Source organism: Solanum stenotomum, chromosome 6 (assembly GCF_019186545.1).
Source record: "Solanum stenotomum isolate F172 chromosome 6, ASM1918654v1, whole genome shotgun sequence".
In the NCBI taxonomy this organism is placed as follows: Eukaryota; Viridiplantae; Streptophyta; class Magnoliopsida; order Solanales; family Solanaceae; genus Solanum; species Solanum stenotomum.
In genome coordinates, this window is record NC_064287.1 from 51,962,096 (window position 1) to 51,989,629 (window position 27,534).

Here is a 27,534-nt window from a genome sequence, read left to right on the forward strand (position 1 = left end):
AATTATATTATTTTTATTCTATTTATGCAGTATAACTTTTCGATCAGTAAAATTAAATTAAATATAGCCACATGAGTTTTCAAATATATGATTATTATGATTGCAAATCACAATCTTTTCTTTTATCTTTATTTCTTTCGATCACCACAACCCTCAATGTCAAAGTATATCATAAGACAAGAAAAGCATCCAATCTAAACTAATATTTCTTATTTTTTTTCTTTGTATTATATCATCCAATTGTCTTCCCCCTTTAATAATTCATTAGGTCCCTACATTAGTTTGCATCAAATCTTCTTCTAATAATAGTTCAAATATAGTATATAATTATCATTGCACCTTGTTCAGTATCATATTATTTCATGTTAAAGTTGATTTAAATACAAACAAAAAGAAAAGAAAGTAGTTCTTGTGATACGAAATATAATAAATTATATTTATACACAACCTACAATATAAAATAAATAATATTCTACGTTTAATATGTTGTAACAAATTATTTACTCCCATAATTTGAGGGTTACCACACCATGCTTGCTCGTAAATAGTTCATATAATGCTTACCCGACTATTAGAAATAAAGGTTTTTTTATATCGTAAATTAGTAAAAAATATATGTATAGAACAAGACTTTTCACTCATTTTCTACAGAATCGGCTTACTAAACTATGCATGCTGAAAAACAAATTCTCACTGGAATAGTTGAAAACTTCCTAATCTTTATGTATAAAAACATTTCTATTTGTTCTTTTATGATATATTCAATCAAAATATTTACCCACTGAACATATTTAAATACAAGTTCAATCAAATTCAGTAATTTTAACTCAAATCATTTATTTTAGTTCAGTAATTTGAGTAATCGATTGGCTAATATTCCAAACCAAAAAAATAAAAAAATTAAATTTTGAATCGTCTCCTCCGATACATTACTACACACACAAACACATACATCACAATTAATTGCAAAGAGCCGACCTTCCATTATATTGTATGAACATAATTCAAACTAATATTCACTTTTGCACCGAAAAGAAACTAAGGTGCCCCAAAAAAAAGAAATGCATAATAGTTTCCCACTTAATCATTTTATTTTATTTTACTTTAATTTAGGTGCTATCTTTTTCTCACCTTTTTTAGTGTTGCATTATCTTGCTTTCGTGTCTACACGTAAGCTTTGTTAACACACATAAAACCATTGGTTATTTATCCATAATTAAATAAGCACAAACTTTCATCTTATATATATGCTAATCAAGCATAATTTTATGTTCTATAAATTAACCTTGTAAAAGATATTTACATTATAAAGTTTACACATGTAAATACTTATAATAAACATGAATTGATAGTTTAGAAATAATAGATAAGCTAAAGGGATGCAAGGGGTTCAACTTAATCGTCTTCTTCACAAAAAAATCATGTAGCACGAATTGGACATAAACGAATCATTTTGTTATATATTATCTGTTGAATTCCCTTGATATAAGCAAGATGGAGTTCTAAAATTACTTTTGGTTATAGGTTTAAATTATAGGTATGACGACATAGTATTATTTTTAAAATAAGATTTTCTTCAATGAATTTCTGGCTTCGGACTTCTACCTCCACGAGGTAGAAGGTTTTCGTACATTCTACTCCTCTCCAAAACCTCACTAGCTCGTGAAATTTCACTGAATATGTTATTGTTGTTGAATTTATGGCTCTGATACAGCCTAAAAAGTGATATATATCTAAACCATCCAAACAAATAAAATCTTTATACTATCAATATATATATATATATATATATATATATAAAGATTAAGTAAGAAGTCACTCACTTTGTGTTATAATTTTTTAAAACAAGAAAACAAATTCCCAACCCCCCTACCCCTCTTTTCCACACCCTTAAAAATCTCCTAGTCTTTTCCCATTATATATGTAGTAACAATTGGTTCTTGTTTGGACAGCTTTCCACCAAGGCTTTCTTAGTTAAATTTTTTTTGTTCAAGTGGAAGACAATTAAAAGACAACTAATTGTGCTTTGACTCAAGAACAGCACTTGACTAATACTATATATACATAATTCATCCAAAAAAAAATTAAAAATTCATCCAATCAAGCCCTAGATCTCAAAGCTAGGAGAACTAGATATAGTCTTCATGTGTGATAGGTTTGGGTCCCACATTTGGACCAATTATATTTTATTTGAGATCAAAGATTAATAAAGCATATCAAAGGATTAGTTGAGAATTTTTGAAGAACAAAACATATCTTTCAAGATTTGTTTTAATTCCATTTAATAAACCTACTAGTTTTGTTTTATTATTATTAGTTTACATCAAGGAATATTAACTTCTAATATATGAAGTTACAAGGATACAAGGGTTAAGTTTTGTCATCTAGATTGTGTATATAGAACAAGATTCCAATAATTAGAGGTGAATGTAGCGCATAAATAAAATACGAGTTCATCTGAACTAATAGATTTGACTCAAATTTTATATAATTTCAAATAATTTCCAACTAATTAAATAACAAATTTTGATGCTAGTGTGGTGCCTTTTTAAAATTTATTTCATATAGGTATTTGGGACGCTTTTTAAATTTATTCCTTAAATTTTACGTGATATAAATTTGAATCAATCAGGCTAACATAGATAAATGATCATACTAAACAAAAAGGAATCATAGACAAGTGAGAAAGTTGTATGGATAAAAGAAAAGTAAAAAGGTAAAGTAGATCAATCTTTTTACTTAGCCATTCACGTCATAAAAGTAAAGATACAACTTAAATTTAAAGTTCTTTTAACATATCACATGAATATTTACATGCAAATACAACGAATTTAATATTTCACATAACTTGAACTCTAAATTTGCAAACAATAAGTAGGAAAAAAAATGTAAAAAAAAAGACATAAATATCATAAAATGGATGTAAGGATTTTTTTTTTCTTTGAGTGAAAAAATAAATAAATAATCTGAGATATACAAGATCCTATTTTTTGATAAAATTTAAAATTAATTCAAAGGCTTAGATGCAAATCCAGCCCAAATGCATCATCAAAATTGGGCCCAGCATCCATACCCGAAAATCTACTCAATGACGGCCCATCAACTCTAGCACTATGGGCCTTAACTTGTTGAGGCCCAACACTAGTTAAGCTAGATTCCGCTACACTGCCGGTATATTGTAAGTTCCCTACACCCCGCGCCCCCGTAGAATTCGGGAACACACAACCATGCGACACGTGAAAGGGTGGCGTGGGGCGGGGAACGTAAACCCACGACGGAGACGTCGTGGGTACCATCACACTTCCCGAGGGAGCGAGGAGGTGTGATGGTGGCGTGAAAGCGGATATAATAGGGTTCCTCATATATGCATTTCTACTAGCTTGAATTTGGGCACGTTTCAATTGTTGCCTTTCTTTTTTATGAGCATTTTGATGTCCACCTAATGCTTGTGAATTTGCAAATTCTCTACAACAATATTGACACTCGTATTTCCGGCCGTCTGAGGCCGGAAAACTGCCGGATTCCGGCGATCCTGACGACGTTTTTGTCGATTCAACCTCTTGTTCTTGATCCTCCGTCACGTTGAAACCGAATAATTTTAAACGTCCGTTGCTTGTACGATTATTATTATGCTTACTTTGAAACTCCAATTCCGCCATATTGTATATATGTATGTATATATATATATATATAACTAGAGTTTTTTTTTGTGTGTTTTTTTGTATGAATATATGTATGTGTTAGTGTGTGTGTGTGTGTTTTTTATGGAGAGGGAAATTATACACAAAATATGAGATGAAAGTGAGATAGAAAGAAAGAGAGAGAAAGAGGAAGCAAATGGGAAATAAGGTCTAAGTGAAGTTGTTGCATGTGTGGGGTATTTATACTAGTTTTAAAGGTTTTTTTCTTTTTCTTGAAGTGTGTTTTTTTTTCCTTGTCTAATTTACATACTATTACTATAACAGCTCGAGTATGATTTCACAAGCAAGGTTTAAAAGAAATGAACTATAGCGAGATCTTTTTATTATTTTTATGGGATAGAAGTGTTGTTTTTAATAGATTCACGACTCGTTAAAAATATTATTCAAAACATGTTTGAAAAATTCAAGAATAAATAAAACATGATATTCTAATATACGTGATTTTTTTTTCTTTTTTCAATTTTTCTTAAAAAGAATATTACATTTTTAATTTTTAAAATGTATTAATTTAAAAAAAAATTATTGTCACATACATATCTAAGCCTTATTTTAGAACAAGTTCTTCAAGTCTTCTTTCCTTCTAAAAAAAATGTATTTAGTTAAACAAGTGTACATAAATTAGGATGAAGAAATTGTTTTTTTTTAAATGTTTTTCTTGTTTTTGAGTGTGGAAAGAGAGATAATTAATATATATATATATATATATTTATATATATTGGTTGATGACATCCCAAAAAGAAAGAAAAGAGAGTGTAAGCTTTTTTAGAATATGACCCAAGATCAACACTAGGGGTCCCAATGTCTCATGGATAAATAATACGCGAAGCCACGAAAATACCCTATTTAGAAAAGAGTTTTAATTTTATATATCGACATTGTACTGTATAAGGTATAATAATAATAACATATGTAATGAAATTTCACAATGTGAAAAATTGTTTCTGAAGCACAAATTATTATAATATAATCGATAAATTTTAAATGTTGAATCTATAATAAAAAATTATTTGATAATTACGTACATGAAAAGATTTAGGATCTAAGAAAACGACATTTTTTAGTGACACGAAGTGGAAACACAAAGTCTAGTTAATTCGTAGGACATATGTAAACTTATATAGGTGGGGGAAGGGAAATTATATGTCAAGTCGTTTTTCTGTTTGTTTTTTTTAAAAAAAAATTAATAAATTATTTTCTTGAAAGTGCAAAAAAATTGTCATTGTTTTCAAGAAAATATTGAATAAAGTGTGATGCATGTGAAAGTTGTAGGGTTGTTGAGAACTATCAAATGATTGAGTTACATGTACTGTTTTACCTTTCTTTTTGCTGTGCATTGTTTTTCTGTTTCATTGTATTTGGATGTTTGGTTTGGATCGATTCAGTTTGTAAACTAAGTTATAAGGTATAATAATAATATCATGCATTTTTTTAGTGAATTGATTCAGTGAGAAATGAGTGGAAAACTCATGTTATATAGCATAAATTTTCATTGATTTATAGTGAGAAAAATCTTTATTTCTAGTTATTGTAATTAAGGATTTTCGACAAAAAAATATTCTTAATCTAGAACTTCAAACGCGTGTTTATTCATGATGGACAGAGTAACACGAAATTGAATTAAATAAAATATAAATTTAATTATAATCTTAATTCTAAAATATCTCATCTTATCCGAGCAGATGATCCTATTATTTATTTATTTTGCTTTTTGTGAAAGAAACTAGATGGAAAATTCAAGAGAAATCCAAATGTATGATGATTGGATTAGGGGACAGAATATCATATTAGATTTTTGGTTAAAGTTGTCTATAAAGTGGTAAACATATATAAATGCCGGTGGCTTTTGTGAATGAATTTAAGTTTAACACGACTGTATTTTAAAGTAGAATCGAGATTTAAATTTTATGATTTTAAATTCTAAAATAACGAGTAATAACATGTTCTAAGTTATACTTATTTATTGATTTTTTAAAAAATATAATATTCAAATAAAATCTATTAAATTTATCTGAACCAAACTCATATTTAGCTTTTTACCTTCACGCCTAGATTATCGTATTATCAAAGATCGATCTTTGTACACGATTGATAAATTTTACCTCATAATAAAAAGTTAACTATTATTTTTACTAAATTACTTATTAATACTCATCAAGAAATTTATATATAATTATATATTTAAAAATATTTTTTTATTTCATTAGTGGGAAAAAAACTTAAAATCTTTATGACATTATCTAAGATATCTAAATAGAGAATTTACGTTATATAAATTGACAGAGTTAGGTTGTGTTACACTATTATTATAATCTAAACTTTAATAGTATGTTAATTATATTTTTATCATGTTATTGCTTAATATTACTTTCTTCTTTTAGTTTATACTTATGTTGATGCAAATCCAAAAGACGAGAGAATTATTATTGTAATATACCAACATTAATATAAAAGATCGAACGATACTCTTTGTCTGCCTTAAATAAGTAAATACTTATCTAATTTACCTAATATAGGAAAATATGAACTAAGAGACATACAGTTTCTTTAATAGGGATATTATTAAATTATGTTGATAATAATTATTTGTGTATGGTGTTAAGCAATGGGTCATATTTAGGGGCGGCGTTTTTGATAAGATTTTTTTTTATTCTAATACTCTCTTTGGGGGCGCTTTCAACATGATTTTTCTCATCCTTAGGAGTTCAAATTCGATATTTCTGATTAAAAGTGGGAGAATCTCAGTCATCCCATCATGAACTATGTTGATAACGATATTAACTTTTCCTTTATAATCTCTAGACAATATTTATGCCACCTAATATTTTGAGAAAAACAAGCAAGATTGTAGCTTAAATAGCTTATTTGATTGGCTAGCTATTTAAATTGTTACCTTATTGATAAGAGTTTGATCTCCGCCGAAGGAAAAAAGAAATCACAACATTATGACTAAAATGAATGAATGAACTAACATAACAATGTTCTAAAAGTTATCAGGTGTTACAAACTTAAAATTTGAACCCCAAAAATATTACAACTTGATGATCAATTTTTAATATTATTTTTTTATAGTTGCGTGATTGACGTTGATAACCATTTTGTTTTATTAAAAAATAATTTATGCTTTTATTTATCATAGCAAGAGATCTTTCAAAATCTTACTAACTACACAAGACAGAGAGAAAAGCTAATTTTGGAAGGCAAAGTGTACGTATATCGTATTCTGTCTTGGAGATAGCGATAGTATGTCTTTGATAAATCATCAATTCAAGGGAAAATAATTTAAAGTAATGTGGAAAAAGAAATAACGAAAGTAAAAAAGTCAGGACAAAATACTATATATATAAACGTTTCAATCGAAAGCTCTTACAAAGTCTTTACCACAACTCAAAATATGGTCCGCCATGCATCATGTGTTTTTGTTAAATATATTTTAATTTTAATTAAATCTATGAGTGAATGTTTATATTCTTTAAATTCCACCGTTAGATTCTTGTCATAATTAATATCAATCCAACTTATTTCATGTATCATTTTTTTAAATTTTTTTTTTTTTTAAAATGATACATTATCGTAGTTAGGAATAATTTATTTATAAACTTCTTACCTTAACCATAATAATATGACTCCATGACTAAAGAAATCAGAAAAAAAAATCCACAAATAATACTTTTCGGTGCTAAATTGCTGGTCGCTAACAGATTTTTTAATAATTTGCCATTATATAAGATTAGCTAAGAATTTTATTGTTTAAAATAGAATTTTAGCTTTTCTTTTTGGTAATTATGCTACCTATCCTCAAAAACAAAAATTTCAAAAAGTCAACCTAACCATGACTAAATTTGATTATTATTTTAAATGGTACTATATGTTTAACTTTTTTTCTTCTTCTTTTTATAAAAAAAAAAATCTTTTTGAGATTGTGGAGGTGAGCAAAGGAGGCAAAAATCCATGCATCATAAATATATGTATGTAGGGTCAATATATTATTATACATTATAGTACAATGGTAATTATGGGGTTCGTTAAATTAACCTGAAATTATGATATCTAGATTTAGGAGTTAATTAGACTTAGATTAGGTCCTACAATGAAAGCTTATAAGAGAATATATTTTTTTTTCAACACTAAACCTAACTGCCTATAAGTTAAAAAAATGTTTAGGTTTAATCATATTTATCATTTATATGTGGATCTAATGATTTTCACTTTTGTTTGTTTCTTATCTTATCTTTGGTGGGAATATTAGAAAATAGAAAATATATAGAAATGAAGCAAAGGATTGGGCCACAATTAGCCCTTCTATATGGGGCTCAAGAAGTTGGTTTGACTTGTAAAGAAAGTGTTTAATAAAGTTAATTGGAATATAATGGAATGGATAAGATCTTTTTATATTTAATCAGATTTGAGCTCGGGTCTTAAAAATGAAGAAAACTTGATATAGAGTATTGTTTTCCTTTTATTAGCCTTACGTAAAACGAATCAAAACTATTCGAGTCAGTCATGATCGAGTACCTTACGGCTTATATCATATAGTTATTTTTAAAAAAAGTGAATTCTCTTACCATTAAGGAATATATCGGGATGAATGATCTGATCATTTCACCCTTAATTAATTAGATCGGATTCAAATCTTAGCTTGAAAATGAAAACTCTTGTTATGAGTATTTACTCATTTTATGTTTTTTATGTGTGGTACAATTTTAAATTAATTGAATCGAAGAGTGTGAAATTAACTTGGCACTACTAATTAGTTGTTGAGACTTTACTAGAAGTGCCTAATAAACCACACAACTTTTGGACTTCCTCTTAGGTTTATTTTGCAAGCTTGTCAAAACTAAGTGGCTATGCATACTAAATATTTTGGACTTAATTAACTTTAGGGTTTTCTAAGCTGCAATATTTTGAAAACACATAAATGAACAAAATATTTTGTACTCAAGGTTTTTATACTAGCTGGCAAAGAATTATTTCATTTCTTCTCTATTTTTTTATTTTAAAATCAAATAGAATCTTGACCATAGAAAAAACACCTTTTGATTTTCTTGCTTCCTCTCCTTTTTCTTCCATTATGGAAAGTCTTTTCTTTCTTCTTTCTTTTATTGTTTGCTTTTTTTACTATAATAGATCCAAATGGGAGAAAATATATATGGTAAAGTAAAAATTCGCGTTACGTCGGATTCATTGTCATCTATTAATCTGATTAATTTAAATTCGTTTGACACATATAAGATCCATTAAGATGACTTTTTTTCATTTTCATAGCTCGAACACGAATGATTAAGAGTGAAGGAACTTATTGTAAACAAATTACTATATATATAGATGGTCAATTGAAAAGGGTACGCAAGTTTGAAAAAATTTGCCACACCAAGACTAGACTATAAAGAAAACTCAACTCTTTGTCTAAATCATGCAACATGCCAACATCTTGATCATATTCATTTTTAGAGTCATCATGTAGGAAAATATTCCATGGGATGTAATATTTCAACGACCAATATGTGTGATTGTATTGTCCATTTCTATGTAGTTCATTATGGTGGTAGAGTCAAAATTTTCACTAAAAAAATTCAAAAAATATAAAAAAATAAACATATGAAGCAGTCAATCAAGACGGGTAATTTCAACATTTATATAATAAATGAAATAATTTTAATCTTGCATATGAAAATTATATTATTTTCAACAAAAAGAATTTGAATGAACCTATTGTGCCCCTGGTTACACCAGACCTCCCCTAGTTTGTTGTAATACTTGGGATGAGTAGTTTTGGTTTTAGTTGATTGAGAATTAGGTTTGAATATTCACACCTTTAATTTCAACTCTCTTACAAGTTTAACTAGTTCTTGTACCATTAATCTAATCTACCATGAGACTAAATTAAACTTATTTCTTGTACTCAAATAGTTGACAAGAATAAGTTCATTTCTCCCTTAATTAACTTCACTTCTAAGTCTTAGTAACCAAGAGAAAAGAAAAAGGGACAGTTTTTTTTTAGTTTAACCATCTTATATTCGAAATTCACTAGTCTAACTAATCAAGATTTGTGTTGTGAAACTTATTCGAAAGGAAAGTGCTTTCTATCAGGGCACAAACCCGAAACTTTGTCTAAGGGTTTGGATGATCTCATCTATCCAGAGGCGTATCCAGGAGGGGGTCACCGGGTTCACGTGAACCCATGCTCCCCTCCTGAAATCATATATAGTAGTGTTATATTTTTAAAAATATTTAAATATAGATATGTGAACCCACACTTGAAGTATTATACCGTGCGATTATGTTGGTTGCACCTCTCTAAGTGAGGTTAGAAATTTGAATCTTTTAGTTATCTTGTTTTATTTTCCTTTTTAAAATTGGGTAATGTCTCTCTAAGTGGTTTGGATAGGTAAAAATAACTTTGGATCTATAATTTTAAAATTTTAATTACTTTTAGTGATAAGAACCTAAATTTTAAATCAATCACATTTATATCTCAGATCCACCTTTTTGTAATAGTACACCCATCATCTCAAAATCCTGGATACGCCTCTGCATCTATCTCATCACCTTATACGTTTTGTTGATATTAAATGTTAGATTATTTGACTTCCTAAGAATAATAAAAAAGAATTATATGTATAACTAATTAAGGACTTTGGTTGTCTTATATATGCAAGTGTTCCAAGGTTACTTACATTTTATATTGAAACATATGCTATGCTTTAGGGTTGTCTCTTATATATGTAAGTGAGACTTTATTATTATAATTCTATGGGAATGAATAGATTCATAGAACCAAATTTTTTTTTTATATTTTTTATTTTTATATTGAAACATGGTATACTTAGGATAACAGTTGCAAAGAAGAGCCAAAGTCATGTTAAAATATTAGGGTTTTTGCATGCACATGGCTAGTGAAATTATATTAGGAAGAAGCACATGTGAATGTGCCTCACACTATTGAAACAAACCCAATAGTAGTATATATAGGAATCTAGGAACCAAGAACAATGTCACATTGGCCATATTTGGGTCCTACTTATACTAGAAAATTCTATAGCTCTTGGACCCCACAACTAATAATGAATAAAAATAACCACCACCTCCATCTTTTAGTACAATTTTTTTTTTATTTCGATTCAGTCTACGAGTGATATTGTTCGCTTTAGTTTTCAGTCATCAGTTCAGTATCAAAACGTGTTACGAGGTCTAGAATCTTGTTTCCCTATGTACTCTATCGATATATTTGCCCTATTTTGTTGATGTGTGATTTTGCGTATGTTGTTACAAATTTCTGATTGTATATTGTAGCGTGATTGGGAAATATATGCATTTTATGTGTATATCAGATAATAATGTAAAATGTATATTGTGTATACAATTTTAAATTAGATAGTTATGATTCAATAATATGTATCAATCTCGCTTCAGCTATAATATTAAGATTAAAATATTTGATTTAATGTAAATATCGAGTGCCGAACAAACCTATTTTTAGGATGTGGTGGCTAGCTAGCATATTATACTTGTCCAATCAACTTTGTCAAGTTCTCTTGTTGATTAATTAACAACAACTGTCCTTAAACAAGTTGTTCCTTTTTCCTTGTTAATGGTTTTCCATCATCTTGATTAATACTACTAATTAAAACACTTTTAATTAAGGGGGATCTTAATCATGTTATTAACTTTCTTTGTTGTTGATTGAAAGTGATGGCAATATTATTGTTCAAAGATCTCCCAAATCCTAATTATGGCCCACCAACTTGTGTTTATCAAGATTAATCAACCAATTAGAAGTAATTAAATGGATTTTTAAACATGAAATTATATTATATTTCAGACATGATCCCATCATAATGTACAAAATAAATATAATTAAATCATTAACTTTCTAGTCATCTTACTTCCTTTTTGGAACCATTACTTTGGAAAGATCCAAAAAAATAAAAAGAATTTATAGTTAATACCCAACAATTTTGACTTAATTTTCAAGTTGTAATCTCCTTTTTGGGATGTTTTCAAAAAGCATAATTTTATTAATCCAAACAATGTGGGTATGACTCAATATAAGTCCATACATGTATTCCAAATGACACCTACCTACTCTTTAATCATATAATAATTAAAGAGTAATGCTTAAGTCTTGTGAAGTGACAATTAGTTATAAATAATTAATAATGAAGATATTTAAATGAGTTACTGCTTACTTTAACTAAAGATTTTTACTTGCTCTCATCAGCTCAGATATAGGGTACCTCTATGGTGGCAACGCACACCTTAACTAATATCAAACAATTTTTATTAGCTCTCATCACGTTAGATATCGAGTTCCTCTGTGATTTTGCACCCCATGACTATTGTCATTTGTCACGAATCAAAAATGGACGTGATGACACTCATCTTATCCCACCAAAACAAGTCAGCCTAAAACTCAACCATTACGATAAAATACGGAAATTTTATAATAAACTCAAAAATACCCCAAAATCTGGTTGTTACGTGTACAAGCCTACAAAGTATTACAATTGATTCAAAAGAAAAAAACACAAGTCTCAAATGTCATTATTTCTAGAATAGAACAAGATCATAAATAGGAGTAAGAAGGTTCCTGAAATGACAAGCAGCTACCTCACAAACCTCCATAAGAAGCCTCGGAAAAGAAGAGGATGAAAAGTACACAAAAATCCAGGCTCATAACCTACAAAAATTGTAGAAGCAAGGGTGAGTACCAAACCACACGGTACTCAACAAGTAAACCTCTAAACACAAGCTAAGGAGATAGAATACGGATACTCCTTACACACCAACCGAACCTCCACAACTACAACTTGCATAAAACCAGCTCAACCTAACAGTTCACAGTTTACAAATTACATATCCTCAACAACAACTCAATATTCATCAAACACAACTTCCACAAAAAGGTACACAATATCAACAACATACAAAATCAAGTTCATCAAGTAGAGGTAATCAAATATCAAGTGTTTTCCAACCACCAATAAAACACATAATAATCAAGAATAACGGATGTCATGGGATGCAATGTAATATGACACCATGAAATGATATGCCTCAGAATATCAAGTACTCTTTCAACCGTATATACATGATACTCCTCGAAAATACATAGAGAGTTCATGACCCATGGGGGACTCGTGAGGTCCATATACCAACACGGACGATCTCCACGTGTCTGTGCAGACGATCTCAACGCACTATCATAAATCAAATAAATTCTTCACGGACGATCTCCACGTGCCCAAATTATAATCTTAACATCTCACCATCCCCAGCACGGACGATCTCCACGTACCCAACTTATACATCAATCTCATGTTAATGTATGTGCACAATATGATTTCAATAAAAGGGATGATGCATCTAAATCAAATAGCAATAAGATATGTAATCACCTCAGCTATCACAAGTATACAGGTTCAATAAAGAACACAATCACATATAATAAATCAAGTCAATAATATATCAGCTAATGCCCATATGCTTTTGCATTCTCGGATTACAATTTGCATTCTATAGGAATAAACTTTCCCTTTATAACATTGGTACTCATACCAATGCCCGTCACACCATTGGTATGAGACCCCCATCACTCACCCTTACCCATGGTCTATTCCATTTTTAAAAAAAATTATCAGAAAAATGTCCTTCAACGAAGTCTTTCAAATCATTCTCAACACATCACACACAAATAATTAATCACATTGCTTTTTATTATCCCTTTTTCATCATTAGAAATAATTAAGGTGATCAAGTCAATCCATCACCAAATCTCATTACCCCCAAACACATATTACAAGGAAATACACGAATTCTATACACTTAACAAGGGTTTAGAAATCCACTTGCCTCAATCAATCAAGAATTCACTCTCGGACTTGAGCCTTCCCCTTTCGTTGTCCTTCCAACTCAAAGCAATCTATTCACATTAATGACCACAATAAGATTTCAAAACTAACAACACCCATATTGCTATATGTTTAACCTTGACCCAAAACCTCATCCCCAAAAATTAAGTTCTTAAGTTTCAAGCCTAATAGTTCTCGTATGATATAATACACCAATAATTACTTTCTTATCTTAATATAGCGAAACTCGAATTATAATATAATAATAATAAAGAATCTGGAGAAACAGTAAAATCAACCTACGGACTAACATGTATATCAATTAAAGAACAGTAACATCATTCAAACTTGTATGAAAGATTTGCAATATTTTCGATATGAGCCAATCACCCCACTATCATCTATCAACTATCACCTTATGACTACCTTATAATCATTCCAATAATTACCTAAAACAATTACCCACTAAAACACATTCAGCAACATTAATTGAAAGCAGCAATAGCTTCTAAAATCAATATGCTACTCCTTATTCTCCTCGTGAAAACATATTAATTGCTTCATGAATTAGCAATTCGTTACGTGTTTAAAGAGTTCCAATTAGAAATCTTGGATGTAGTTTGCAACTTGCGATGCCGAAACCCTTGTCCGTTCCTTCTTTCCGTTAAACGAATAGTTTAAAATTTACAAAAAATAATCTATCGGGTCATTACATCATCGATCTTTATCAAGTTGTCAATTATATAGTTTATCATAAAACATGCAAACATAATTATCTTATAAGTGACTTAATTATGTAAAAAAAATAATTTACAGTGTCTTATGTAGAATTTAAACTCTTATTATATTTAAATTATATATGTACGTTGATTATTAACCTATTAGCTAGGGAATTAATTAATTAATTACATAATAGTCTAATAGCATGAAGCCTAGTCTATAGAGTAGACACATCTAGACTATTTTAATTATGTTGATGGCAATCCCATCAAAACCTTTTTTTGATTTTGAAATAACAATTAGTAATTAATTAATTCACTAAAGGAAAACCCGTGAATTTGGAGGGGATTTGTCAATCAATAAGACAAATTTTAATGTGCTTTAATTTTTAATTTTAAAGTACATAAACACCACATAACATGTCGTGCAGAAACAACTAACTTAATTAGTTGGGAGATCTTTTCAAGATAATCACAAGAAATATCGAATTTTTCCATCGTGAATTAGTCAAAAATTTATACTTTGAAACATAATTTTTCATCGAATTCACTCATTGAGAAAACACATGGTGGCATATAGATTCTTACTAAAATGTTGGAAAACTTCGTAATTTTCCATATGGAACACTATTACTTTTTTTTTCTGGTGAGAATAACCACTAAACATTTTTTCAGTATAAATTTTAATACAAAGTTATAATTTTTAAGTAGTGAATGTAATGGGATTTAATAAATTAATCATACTCATTAGTGTATTATAATCTAATTTTATTTAATGAATTTCTACTTAGTACTTTCTATTTTTATGGGAGCATAGCTGCTCATCAATTTTGAATACTTTAACGATATATTTGAATTTTTTTATAGAAAAATTGTGATTAGAATCTTGATCTCAAAAGAATCCAACTCTGATTAAATCACAATAGGAACATAAAAAGAATACAAATATTTGTGTGAAGAGTATCTAATAGAACTTCATATAATTTAGAACAAAATTAACATATTCATTATAGTCTTATAAATAAAATTTAAATAGAGTGAGGTTGTTTCTGACAAATCGTCAACTTAAATAAATATTGTATAATTAACATATACATGTAAAAACACTTGCATAGAGACATCTTAGACATGTGGACTTGGTCAAGGCTAGGAATAAGAAAAAACTTTGAGATGTTTGGAATCACTTGTATTTTATATATATATTAGGAACAAAGGACTTTGGTTCAACAAGAAGTCAAGTTATTTATTTACCTATATATATATAGGACGAATATTAATTAATTAAAGTATTTGTAGTTCAAAGTGAGGAGTTTGAGTGTATTGGATGTTATTTATACACATTAGGTCATCTCTATTTTATTTTATTAAAATAAAAATGATCAACCGTGTAATATTCAATTATATTCTAGGAATAGATAACCTAAGATGACCTTTCGAGAGATCTATTAATTAGCAAGTACAATCATACAATTATTATTAATTTTAGAACCATATAATTGTACTTTTTTCGTTAATTAAAAAAGGTGTAGTATAATTATAATATATAGCTAGGATTACATAAGCAAATTGGATTTGCCTTAAGAATCTTAGACTTAACCCTCATTTATCTACCTCCCCTAAATTACTTATTCATGGACGATATTTATATCAAATCAAGTAGTTAATTTTAACGATTCATATATATATATATATAGTTTATCATAAATTAGTTAAAATATATTTGTCTCTATGAAAGACACGACTTGATTCATCGATCGATTTTGTTTAAACATTCTAGTGTGAATAAATTTAATCATAGTCGTTGCACTCAAGGACGTGACTTGATTGTCACTAAAGCATGTTGAGTATTATAAAATCTCAGATTTAAATTCAATAAAGACAAACACACAAAGTGATTTCTTCTCTTCTGTCAAAATGTTTAGTAGGCTCAGTTACCGAATACTTGGCTTAGAGGTAAATCCAATCAAAATAGGTTAAATTGGGCCCAATATCCGGCCTACTCACTTAAGGCCCAGTATTTCCATTGACTCCAATTACTACAAGAAAATCAAATATTAAGATTTTTTAAAAAAATTTGTCACAATTCCGTTACAAATTACAAATTTAATTAGTAAAAGAGAGTACCCTCCACTATTATATTCACAAAAGTACTCTAAAAACGAAAAACTTTATTTCCCTTGTTAGTGAAAACGCGTTCATCTCTATAAGAAGGACTCATTCAAGGTGTGAAATGGAAGAGAAGGAATTTCACAGTTAAATTTTTTTTGAATAAAATGATCTTTTATCGTCTTCATAATGAAAAAGTAAAAAAAAATTGTTAATTGATAAAAACAAAATGACTTTTCGTATAAAAGTGGACAATCTCATTAAAAAAATATTATAATTTGACTTAGCAACACGATAAATGATATATTTCTCTTTAATTCCGCGTATAATCAACTAACTAAAGTAAAGACTAAAGAAAGAAAGCAAAAAAGGAAATTATTTCATTTTTACAGTATAGTTTTCACAAGACAAACTCATGAATCATGATGACACATCATATGTACTATCCAAAAAATTATACATTTTCTTTGTGGAAAAAATGAAAAAGTCCAACAAAGTGGACATATTATCCCTTATTATTTTCACCTTTAATTTTTCTTTCCACTTTGCGGTGTTATTCGAAACTTAAAATTCAAGTCAAGTCCTTAGATTGACAACTTGTTATTAGTATCCCAAATTTACGTAGAAATCAGTGGGGAAATTATAATTTTTATTAAAAAATTAAGAAAAATTACGTGTATAAATAAAACAATTTTAACTTTATATAAAATATAATTTTTTAAATAAAAATATTCAGATGAACCCTTACGCGTAGAGTTAGTGGACCCAAAATAAGTTCAATATTCTTAAAGATAGAGAAAATAAGACAGGTAATAATGTTAATGATAATGGTGTCATATCATATAGGACTTGAGGATTAATTTCTTCAAGCTCTGATTGTGATTTGTCAAGCAAAGTTAGTGGCATGACTTTAGGAGTGAGATACACATGTTTCATGGTTTAAGGAAAAAATATTATTCGCGTTCGATGTTTATGTTAAATTAATTAGAGGTAAATTGAAAATTTTAAATTTTATTGGAATGTGAAAATTCTATCACATGATTAAAATTTATGAGTTTCTGCAATAATAACTTGGTTTATACTAATCAAGTATTTATAAACATTTTATATATACTTTACAAAAGTTATTGAGTTCCAAAAAAAACTCATATATTGTATATTGGTTCCACGTCTCATACTAAATCAGTTTTTTTTGTTTTCAACCCGCCCTACTCCCATCGATCCCACCGCGACTCCCTCAAGTTTTCTTCTAATTCTTTTGTCCAACATTTTCGTTGGTGAATTATGAAAAGACTATGAAAGTTCAGAATTTGCAAAAATGTTATTTCTTTAATGAATTATTTCCATCTTTTAGCTTTATAAATTATTATTCTTCGCCCCGTCCCGTTTTCATCTCTATTTGTAGCATTGGACCAATCAACACTTGAATATTAGAATTTGGGCCATATGGTCCATATTAACTAAATGTAGCCCAATTCTGTATCATAAATAAGCCCATCTGGTTTGGGGAGGAATTGCACAAAATAGCCGTTTAGGACCCCCTAAATTTTACTTGTCTTTAAAATTTAACCATCTCAAAATCAACTTCAGACCCAAATGAGTCTAAGGTTTGAATTCGGGTCTGAATGTAAGTGCAGACCTGATGATCTGAAGTTGACCCAAAGGTCTAAAGAAGAAGCATGAGAGGTCTAAAGTCGGAGTGAAGTAGGCAATAACTTGTCTATCTTTTTTTTTTTTTATAACCAAAAAATCCTTCTATGATCCGCCCTTCGGACCAATCATAGCCTTTTAAACTCGGTAGATAATGGGCCTGCCCCTCTACCCTTCTCCACTTAAATACTGGGCTTCGCTTTGCATGGTTGGGACTTGAACCTGCAACCTAAGCCACAAATCCTCCACCTTTTGCCACTTGAGCTAGGCCTTGGAGGCTTAGGGTCTGTCTTTTAAGGCATAGGCACTCTAAAAAAAGGATTCACTATCGTTGCATGGGTTCTTTTTTGTATAAAACATATTGACTACAAATTGAACTAAAGAAACAATGGTGACTATTGCAAAAACTGGCTAACCTTTAAATAGTTTTTAAAGTCTAATATGATTTTAATAGAGGTGTTCAAAGATGCTACATGGAGTCAAATATGGATGATGGAGCATCAATTTATGTCCATAGCTAGAACAAGTGCAACAACATATTCAATGTAATCACACAAGTGATGCCTGAAAACAATAGAATATACACAGATATTACTCTTAACCTTTGTGAGGTAGAAAGATTGTTTCCAACGAACCATCAGAAGTTGTTAGGAAAAAAAAAAAGTTAACGGGAGGCTCATGGGACTCGAAATCATACATGCCCAGACAAGGCATACAACAACATACTCAATGTATTTCGACAAATAGGATTTGGATCCAAACAAGACATTTTCATTCCCTACACTTCTGCAAAAAAAGAAACTTTATTACTTAATATAGGCTACTACTGATAAGTATGAACAAGATTAAAGAAAAAGTTACAAGCAACCAAAAAGGATGAACATGGCAAGAAGGAATGCTATTTCATAAGAACAAAAATAAAACACATATTGGCACCACTTTTATTCAATCAGTAGAGTGAAATAGATATAAGAATATCTCCAAATAGTCAAAAACTGGTGGTGCCAGTATATTCATAAGTTTTATCAGTACAACAATGATACAGTTTACATGTCAATTGGATTGCTTAACCCAAGGCAAAAATGTGCCGTGAAATATAACAGGAAGTAGGCATTGAGCCTAAGGCCTCTTCTTGTAAAGAGAATTATTCTGCTCATCTTAGCTACATGCCCAATGCTATAATAGTATCATGTATGTCTCATCCATAAACTAGAAGTTCACAAGTTAAAGGATTTCAAATAAGTATGAAAATAACTCCAAAAATGAAATTCGACTCGAGTAATCAGAGAAGGGCTACTGAGGTGGCACCGTAGGATGTTCTTGTTGACCTGGCGCAGCAGCGGGCTGTTCTTGTTGGGGTGCTGCAGAGGGCTGCTTTTGTTGAGATGGTGCAACAGGCTGTTCTTGCACTGCTGCAGCAGACTTTTTTGGTTGAGCTGGGGCGGCAGGCTGTTCTTGCACTGCTGCAGCAGACTTTTTTGGTTGAGCTGGGGCGGCGGGCTGTTCTTGTATGGATCTTACACAAGGCCTCCATGCTGTTTCTGTTGTCCCTGTAATATCCATTAAAGAGATACCCTTGGCAGCTAGATCAGTTCTGATCTGATCACTTCTAGCGAAATCCTTGTTTTTCCTTGCTAGTGCTCTTTCCTCTATTGCATGCAGAACATCTTCCTCTGTTAACTCAGCCCTTTTCAATGCCCTCTCTTTAAATTGCTGCAAAACCTGCACAACAAAATAAATGAGTTAAATAAGACTCAACATCTGAAAGTCTCATATAGTAAAAGGAAACAAATGTGCTCTCCATTCCAATTTGTTCAGCCTTGCTCGACTAGAAACAAGATTACCAAGAAAGAAAAACTTTGGACACATAAACCAAATAAGATTTAAATACCAAAAGTACACTTGTATTAAAAAATTGTTTTTGTATGGGATGAGGGCTATAACACAACTGACATGACGGAAATGACAATATTAACTATTTCTAAGTATAGAAAGGTGCTAGTCATTTTTAAACAAAAGGAAAGAATGCCAAAAAAAAATTAAGACATAGGGAGTACTATTTCTGGGCACCTCAGCACAAGTTGAACCAGCAAGCAAGCCAAGAACATCCAACACTGCCTTCACTTCTTTCAAGAGCTCGGTCAGGGACAAAGATGCAGATAAGTGTTGTTGCTTTTGCTGCTTTTTCTGGAAAGATGAAGAGATAATGGAATGATTCAGTTATATCACACCAGTCATATGCAGAAGTTAAAAAGGAAAGTAGAGTTCCCACCTTCAGTATGGTCAAGCAACTATTCATGAGTTTAAGGGCTTCTTGAAGAGCAGCGTTTAAAATTGTAGGTGTATGCAAGTCATCAGAGAGCTTTGTCTTCAACTCATTACGCAGCTTATTGATGCATTCTTGGGCCTGAGGGGTAACACGCCCCTTTGCATTTTTTGCAGTTTCAGTTCCTTGTTGGAAAGCTGACAAGGCCTCTTCAGAATCTAGTAAGGTCTATCAATCACAAAAATTACCCGAATAAATGTCTAAAAATAAGACAGATGCTAACTATAGATTTGGATTGGGGAACTATGGTTTTGAAGTCGCATGAGCATTCATGTAACAGGAGAAAGATCATACATATATATATAAAAGCTTCAGACAACCTTTCATTTTTTAATTGAACTAGTAAGTTGCTGAAAACATAAGCCCAAAACCATATTACTCAATTCAGCTATTGTGCATGCGAAGTAGCAATAGAACCACAATCCTAAGAGCCTCGACTGCAGATCTAAAAGGAACATGCATGGACAGACAGAAATTAAAGAGGAAAACAAAAAATAGCTTAGGAATTGCGTGTACCAATCATCAAGAAGCAAATAATCAAACTTTTTTGCAGAATGGTAACAGTAAAGCAAAAATAATTGAACAAGAGGTATTAAAAGTACATTAAATGTGTATTCCTGACCTGATAAATGTAGAACACAGATTCTGAAGCAATTTCTATCTGTGCTATTGAGTAATTAACCGGAGATCGGTAGTGATTCCCCAACAAGAAGTACCTCAATGCAAGGGGATGGTACAATCGAGTAACCTACAAAATATGCATGATATGATCCATAACATTTTATAAAACAAACATATTAAGACAGTAGCTAAAGATTATATTCTACCTCACGTATAGTGAAGAAATTCCCCAATGATTTCGACATTTTCTCGTCATCTATGTTCACAAAACCATTATGCATCCAGTAGCTAATATTACTCTCCCGGCAAGCAGCGCAACTCTGGGCAATCTCATTTTCATGGTGAGGAAAAGTCAAGTCCATTCCACCACCATGTATATCAAAGGAATGTGTCAGATAGTGCGCACTCATTGCGCTGCATTCTATATGCCAACCTGGTCTTCCAGGACCCCAGGGGCTCTCCCAACTTGGTTCACCAGGCTTTGCAGACTGTAAAAATGAAATTGGCATGTCAGTCTAAAATAGTAACTCCGAAGAAAAGTAAACAAAAACTTCGCACCTTCCACAAGGCAAAATCAGCAGGATTTTTCTTTCTTGAATCAACTTCAACTCGTTCTCCAGCTCGATTATCTTCTAATTTTCGTCCAGACAATCGACCATACTCTGGAAAACTATCAACAGAGAAATAAACATCTCCATTGATTGTGTATGCACAGCCATTAGCCATTATCTGCAGGTTACACCTCAAGATCATTAGCATTAAGAAGAGAGCAGAGTATATCTGAATCATCATATATCATTCATATATCATATATCATATATATATATAAAAGAGAACCTTAGGCCCGCTTACATTGCGCCACCATAAACCAGAATTCCCTTTTAATTTATTTATTTCCAAAAATAGCCTTCCCTTTCATGAAAAGTTGTGACTTTTATGAAGAGTTGTGACTTTAATGAAAAATTGTGACTTTTACGAAGGGTTGCAACTTTTTGTAACCTTTCCGATAAGGCACAATCAACATTTTTCACACTACCGTTTATTGTCTATAAATAGAGGGATTTCCTCTCATTTTAAAACAACGAAAATTATGAACCTCTTCTACTTCTTTACAATTAAATATTTGTGTACTTTGCTGCTGTTGAGGTTACAGATCCTGGTATGTATTTTTAGAGTCATTAATTTATGCTTATGTTATTAAAGATAAATGATAAGATGTAATAATTTTCATTTTCCTTTGCATTATTAATGTTTGTTACTACGTAATCTTGTATGTAAGATAATATAGTGTTTTAGTTTTAATGACTTATAGGTTTTAATTATTATTTTATAAATTCCGTGATATTAATTTCCCGCGCGAAGGGCGGGTAATTTTACTAGTAAAAGAATAAAACAAAAAGCAACTCAAGGTAAATCTAAGAAAGATAATATGATTGCATACTTTAAGCAGTATTTTGCACTTTTCTCCCATCCAACACTGAGTTTTACTTCTGCTAACCTAACTGTTAATCCTTACTACATATACTTCTTCTCTCATTATATACAAGAATAAATGTTCCAGACTATCTTTCAATGCAAAGCATACTATCACGGAATGTAGTTCTTAACTTCCTATTGCTTTTTTTTCAAAAGTAGCAGAAAATGACAAACAAGTGAACAAGATGAGCATCCATATTATTGAACTTCAGAGAAGGAGAAACCACATATAACGTCAAATAAACACAACAAGATGAATCCTAGATCCTGCACTATCAAAGATTCAAAATGACATACATGGTTTTCAAGATCATTCAGAAAGCATCTCTATCTAAAGAAGGAGTCTATTACAACCTCTATCCAAGGAAAAGAAATGAGAGAAAAGTTCGCATCAGAAAACTGCAATAGCATATTTAACAGAAACAGACCTCACCTCTGCTCAAGTGAGATTTCAATTCAGGGAAAAAATGGGAGGGATCACATCAATAAGCTTTTACTTGTCAGAATAGGTTTTGGAAGGGATTATCTAAATGTGGGTACCTTAGCTATCATTTCCTTAATCTGCTCCATGTGCTCAGTAACACGTGGCTGATGAGTCGGTTGGAGGCACTGGAGATCATCCATGTCTTTTAGAAACTCTTGGCAGTATCGACCACTCAGAGCTGTTGGGTCTTCTCCAAGCTCATTAGCCCTACGAATTATCTGGAAAGAACCAACTGTCATGCATTTGATGTATTATATACAGTGAGCTAACTGATACTGCCAAGCTTATCCATAAAAATTAAAAAGAAAAGGGTCTAAAATTCCTTTAATCTCGGGAAGAGAGAACATAAAAAGAGACTTACTCCCCAAAAATTGTATATCTCACCTTGTCATCTACATCGGTGAAGTTGCGCACATACATAACCTCATATCCCAAGTATTTCAGATATCTGTAAATTCCAGATCATGGAAAATTTCTATCAGACTGTTGAGTAATTTGAAGTAAAAACAATCACAAACTACTAAAAGAACTAATCTAAATGCACTTACATTGATTTATACCACAACACATGATAAATAACATAAGTCTCATCACAATTAAACAGATGAAGATCAAAACAAAAGACCCTCAAGGATTTTTTTCTTCTTTCTTTTCTCCTTTTGGTTGGAAAGCAAAACACCTTTTGGTTCCCATGTTTAATGACCTCAAGGAGATACTAGTCCAGGCTAATGTGGTACACACGTGCCAAATTACTATCAACAAGATAGTCTTCAATTACTTGCTAAAAACTATTCCCTCTATCCCATTTAGTTCAACAAATTACTTTTAGAAAAACAGAAAACTCATTTTAATTTTTTTTTATGAGGTAAATGTTCCATTGAAGGCATCAAGAAGATGCAAATTAGTTACAAAAGTAGAAGCAAAAACAGTTGGTCTGCTGGCAACTCATTTTAATTTGGGGTCTCTTAAACTACAAATTCTCTAAATCTCACTCAACTAACATAGTTTAAGTGTAAAAAGAGTAACTAAACAATAAAACCAACTAACTAAAAGCCTATATGGATAGAAGATAAAAGTACAATTCCAATTTATTGGTTCAAACTAGACAATTCAGAATAATAACATCTAGATTCCTCAAAATGAGAAATGTTTTACTCAATTTCTGGTTGTTTCTCCACTCACATACAACAAACAGAATCAAACTTCCAACTCTTATCAAACTAGCTACCCAATTCCTCTAAATGAAACTGATATATTCGAACTTACCGACTTTTTATAGCCTATTTGGGAAAACATAAGTGCTTCTACAGAGTAGTCGAAGTGTTTTTCAGAAGCTAAAAGAAAGTCGTTTTTCCCTAAAAGAAAGCACTTTAGAGAAAAATTCACTCACAAGCACTATTAAAAAATTTGTTGGTAAAACACAAACAACTTATCGACAAAAGTACTCTTTTTGAAAGCATTTTTCAAAATAAGCTGATCATAGAAGCTTTTGGTCAAGCGAGCTAAATATCCAATCATGTTCCTAGATCAACCAACTTCCTCTATGTGAGAATTACAGCACAATTCAACACCAATACATAACATAACAAGAATTAAACAAGCAAAAACTACAAACAGCTCGAATCAAATCCATAAAAAGCAACAATTTAATGCAGTTACAATTGGAACTTATAAATTTGACCTGTAGAGAAGGTCGAAGGCGACATAGGCACGAGCATGGCCGATATGACTGTAATCGTAACTGGTAACGCCACACACGTACATTTTGACCTTCCCAGGTTCCTTCGGTATGAATAGTTCCTTCTGTCTCGTCATTGAATTATACACTTGAAATTCCACCTTCTCGTTCGCCATTTCTCAGAAATATCTCCAATCGACAGGAACGGACAGTCAATTTACTCCTCTTCGTACAAAAACCCTAACTCCGGCCGTTCAGATTTGTGTACACTATCGTATAATAAGAAGCATAATTTTTTTTCCTTTTATTCTGCTTTTATGTTCCTCTCTTTATTTTGGAAAAAACTTTATTTGCTTAGTATAATTTAGGGGAAAAAATCACATTTAGATTAAAAAAAAATTGCGTTAAATGAGTCAACTTGTAGTGAGTTGACTAAATCGAGTTGGGCTCGTGGTGGAATAGTTGGGATTCATGAACATACGAGAAAAATTATCTAGTATTTTTATATTGTAAGAATCATATTTTTCTTTTTAAGACTGGGCACGCAAGGGAAAATAGGGACGAGGATTGCAAGGTGGGAATCGAAACCCATGCTTTCAAAAATGAATCTTACAATATGTGAATCGAAGTTTTAATTATGTCTCAATTGATATGATTAACTTTCATTTTTAGTCAGTTTCATCAAAATTGGGACATTTCTATATTTAGTAATAATTTAACTTCAATATGTTAATTTTACCCTTAATGAAATAATTTAGACACTTATTCTAGACTATAAATTTCAAAACTTTATTTTTTCTTAAATTTTGTATCAAGTCAAACTAACTCACATAAACATCGGACATTGCGTGAAAAAACACAAATGAAAAAAGTGTTGGGCTTGTTTTTTTTAGGGTTTCGATTGGGCTTGTTTTTTTTAGGGTTTCGATTGGGCTTGTGTTGTAATTTGTAAAGGAAATGAAACTTCAAAATTGCAAAGATTAAGCAAAAATACATTCTTTGGGCAAATTGTCTACCAAAGCCACACACATTGGCCCAACATGGGCTTCGTTTTGGTTTGGACATTCTTAAGCAAAAATTCTATTTTTGTACTAATAGTAACTTATAAATTTTGTACTTTCTTGGTTAATATATACAGAGAAAAGATTATGTATATATAGTAGGTAAATGATAAACTCTTTTGATGAAAATTATGTACCAGTTAATACACTAACTAGTTGTAGTTGGTGTTTATAAAAAACAAAGCAGTTTGATAACTACACTTCACAATTCAAACAATGATGTTATGAGTTTAAATTTCAATAATCTCATGACAACTCCTCATTTAGAAAAAACTTATGTTAACTATGTGTGATCAAGAGAGGAATTTGTATTAATTAAGTGGTGCTTAACTTGCTATATGACAATCATATTCTTATTTGGTAAATTGAATGTCCTATTTGAATCAAGACTATAAAATAAATGCCACAAAATCATAGTAATAAATACAAGATGAATATACTTATACAGAATTATTAAAAATTAAAAATGATCAACTTCATTGCAAGATGCAAAGCTATGTAGGAAGTAGCAAACACATTTAAGGACAAGATGATTATATAAAAAGTTTCTTGAGATTGTATGATAGTTTTGACCAACTCAAAAGGCACTAGTCTTTATGAAATCATAGGAATATTGAAAGTGTTAAAAGAAGACAAAATATATCTAAAATCATGTGGAAGAAAATCAAATTTATCTGAATAAGTGTAGATGTAATGAAAGGTAGGATACAATGGTCATATATCAAAAATTTTAGTAGCTCAATTAGTTCTCTAAATTTATACATCTTTTTGACGATTTGATTTTTCATCTTGTAATCCTCTTTCACCATTTTTTCACCTTTCTCCTTAATTTTTTTTTTAAAAAAAGATTAAAAAAAAATGCTTAGGTCAAATTCTTTCTAAGAGTCTTTTAACCATATTAGAGATATTTAGGCTAGTAGGAAACAAATAAAACTTTTTTTAACTACTATGATTATTTTTTTTGGTACAAAATTGACCTAAGATGAATTTAAAAAAAAAAAAAATATTATAAATGACAATTCATATGATCAAATTTTATCTCATTTTGGTAGGAACATATAAATTGTTGTTATGTCAAACTTAACATCAAATTCTACAAAACCAAAAATCAAAGTATATTTGCATACCATCTCCCAAATACATCTTTCTACTTCAATATTTTCTTTACAAACTTTAATCAAATACTATCCAAAACGCTTGGACGACTATTCTATTCATCTAATTCATTTTGTTCTAAACACTTTTAAGTATTTTCTCTTAAAATGCCATTTAGGTCACATAGTAATTACGAAATTCTCTCAAATTCAATACTATAGGCAAAGAACAAAAAAGGGTGTGATAAAATGGTTTATAAGTCTTTCAATCTTAATGTTAATCTCGAAATTGAACAATGAAAAAGAAAAAACTTTTGATATGAAGCATTTTACCTTCTTAATAATGAATTAGTGAGTTTTTAAATATCATATATATGGATTTCGTTTGATTTTCTAGTTTGAATCGGCCTTTACCCAAACCATGAATATACTTTGTTTTATACAGATACTGTCAGGAGATAAAGTCAAAAGTGAAGTAAGTCCTTATGATTCAACCAAAGGGCATATAATTTATCGACTCTACAGCAAAGATTTGAAGGATTCGATTTTCAACTTCACCATTGGAAATACAATTCGAGATGAAAAATTTCTTCCATAATCATACATAGAAAGCCCAACTACCAAAGAATATGGTGTAGCGGAGAAGCTCTTTCTTTAACCGAATATCAAAAAATTCTTGATACAGAGTGTTTTCTTTGAATGTATATTGAGCAAAAAAAACCCAATTAAAAATATTGTCGTTTTTTTTTTAAAAAAAAAAAACTTAAATT

General features: G+C 30.4%; 2 protein-coding genes across 2 annotated transcripts; both read right to left on the reverse strand.

The window, feature by feature from the left end:
• Window positions 1-2,909: 2,909 nt before the first annotated feature.
• On the reverse strand, window positions 2,910-3,847 carry LOC125867632 (zinc finger protein GIS3-like). The gene has a single exon (XM_049548188.1). The coding sequence runs from the start codon at window positions 3,657-3,659 to the stop codon at window positions 3,012-3,014; it is 648 nt and encodes a 215-aa protein (XP_049404145.1). The 5' UTR covers window positions 3,660-3,847; the 3' UTR covers window positions 2,910-3,011.
• Window positions 3,848-18,965: 15,118 nt separating this feature from the next.
• Window positions 18,966-24,893, reverse strand: LOC125867547 (cysteine--tRNA ligase 2, cytoplasmic). Its single transcript, XM_049548087.1, has 9 exons — window positions 24,613-24,893; window positions 23,316-23,379; window positions 22,988-23,149; window positions 21,530-21,700; window positions 21,178-21,459; window positions 20,973-21,098; window positions 20,297-20,518; window positions 20,095-20,211; window positions 18,966-19,746 (listed from the first exon to the last, which is right to left on the reverse strand). The coding sequence occupies exons 1-9, from the start codon at window positions 24,783-24,785 to the stop codon at window positions 19,318-19,320; spliced, it is 1,746 nt and encodes a 581-aa protein (XP_049404044.1). The 5' UTR covers window positions 24,786-24,893; the 3' UTR covers window positions 18,966-19,317.
• Between the last annotated feature and the right edge of the window lie 2,641 nt (window positions 24,894-27,534).

Excerpts from the sequence above, each read along its gene's own strand:
- LOC125867632 (XM_049548188.1), bottom strand. The coding sequence starts at position 3,659 with ATGGCGGAATTGGAGTTTCAAAGTAAGCATAATAATAATCGTACAAGC.
- LOC125867547 (XM_049548087.1), bottom strand. The coding sequence starts at position 24,785 with ATGGCGAACGAGAAGGTGGAATTTCAAGTGTATAATTCAATGACGAGA. Across the intron at positions 23,380-24,612 it reads GCCTTCGACCTTCTCTACAG|ATATCTGAAATACTTGGGAT; the intron begins GTCAAATTTATA and ends TGGAATTTACAG. Across the intron at positions 20,212-20,296 it reads GTTGCTTGACCATACTGAAG|AAAAAGCAGCAAAAGCAACA; the intron begins GTGGGAACTCTA and ends TCATCTTTCCAG.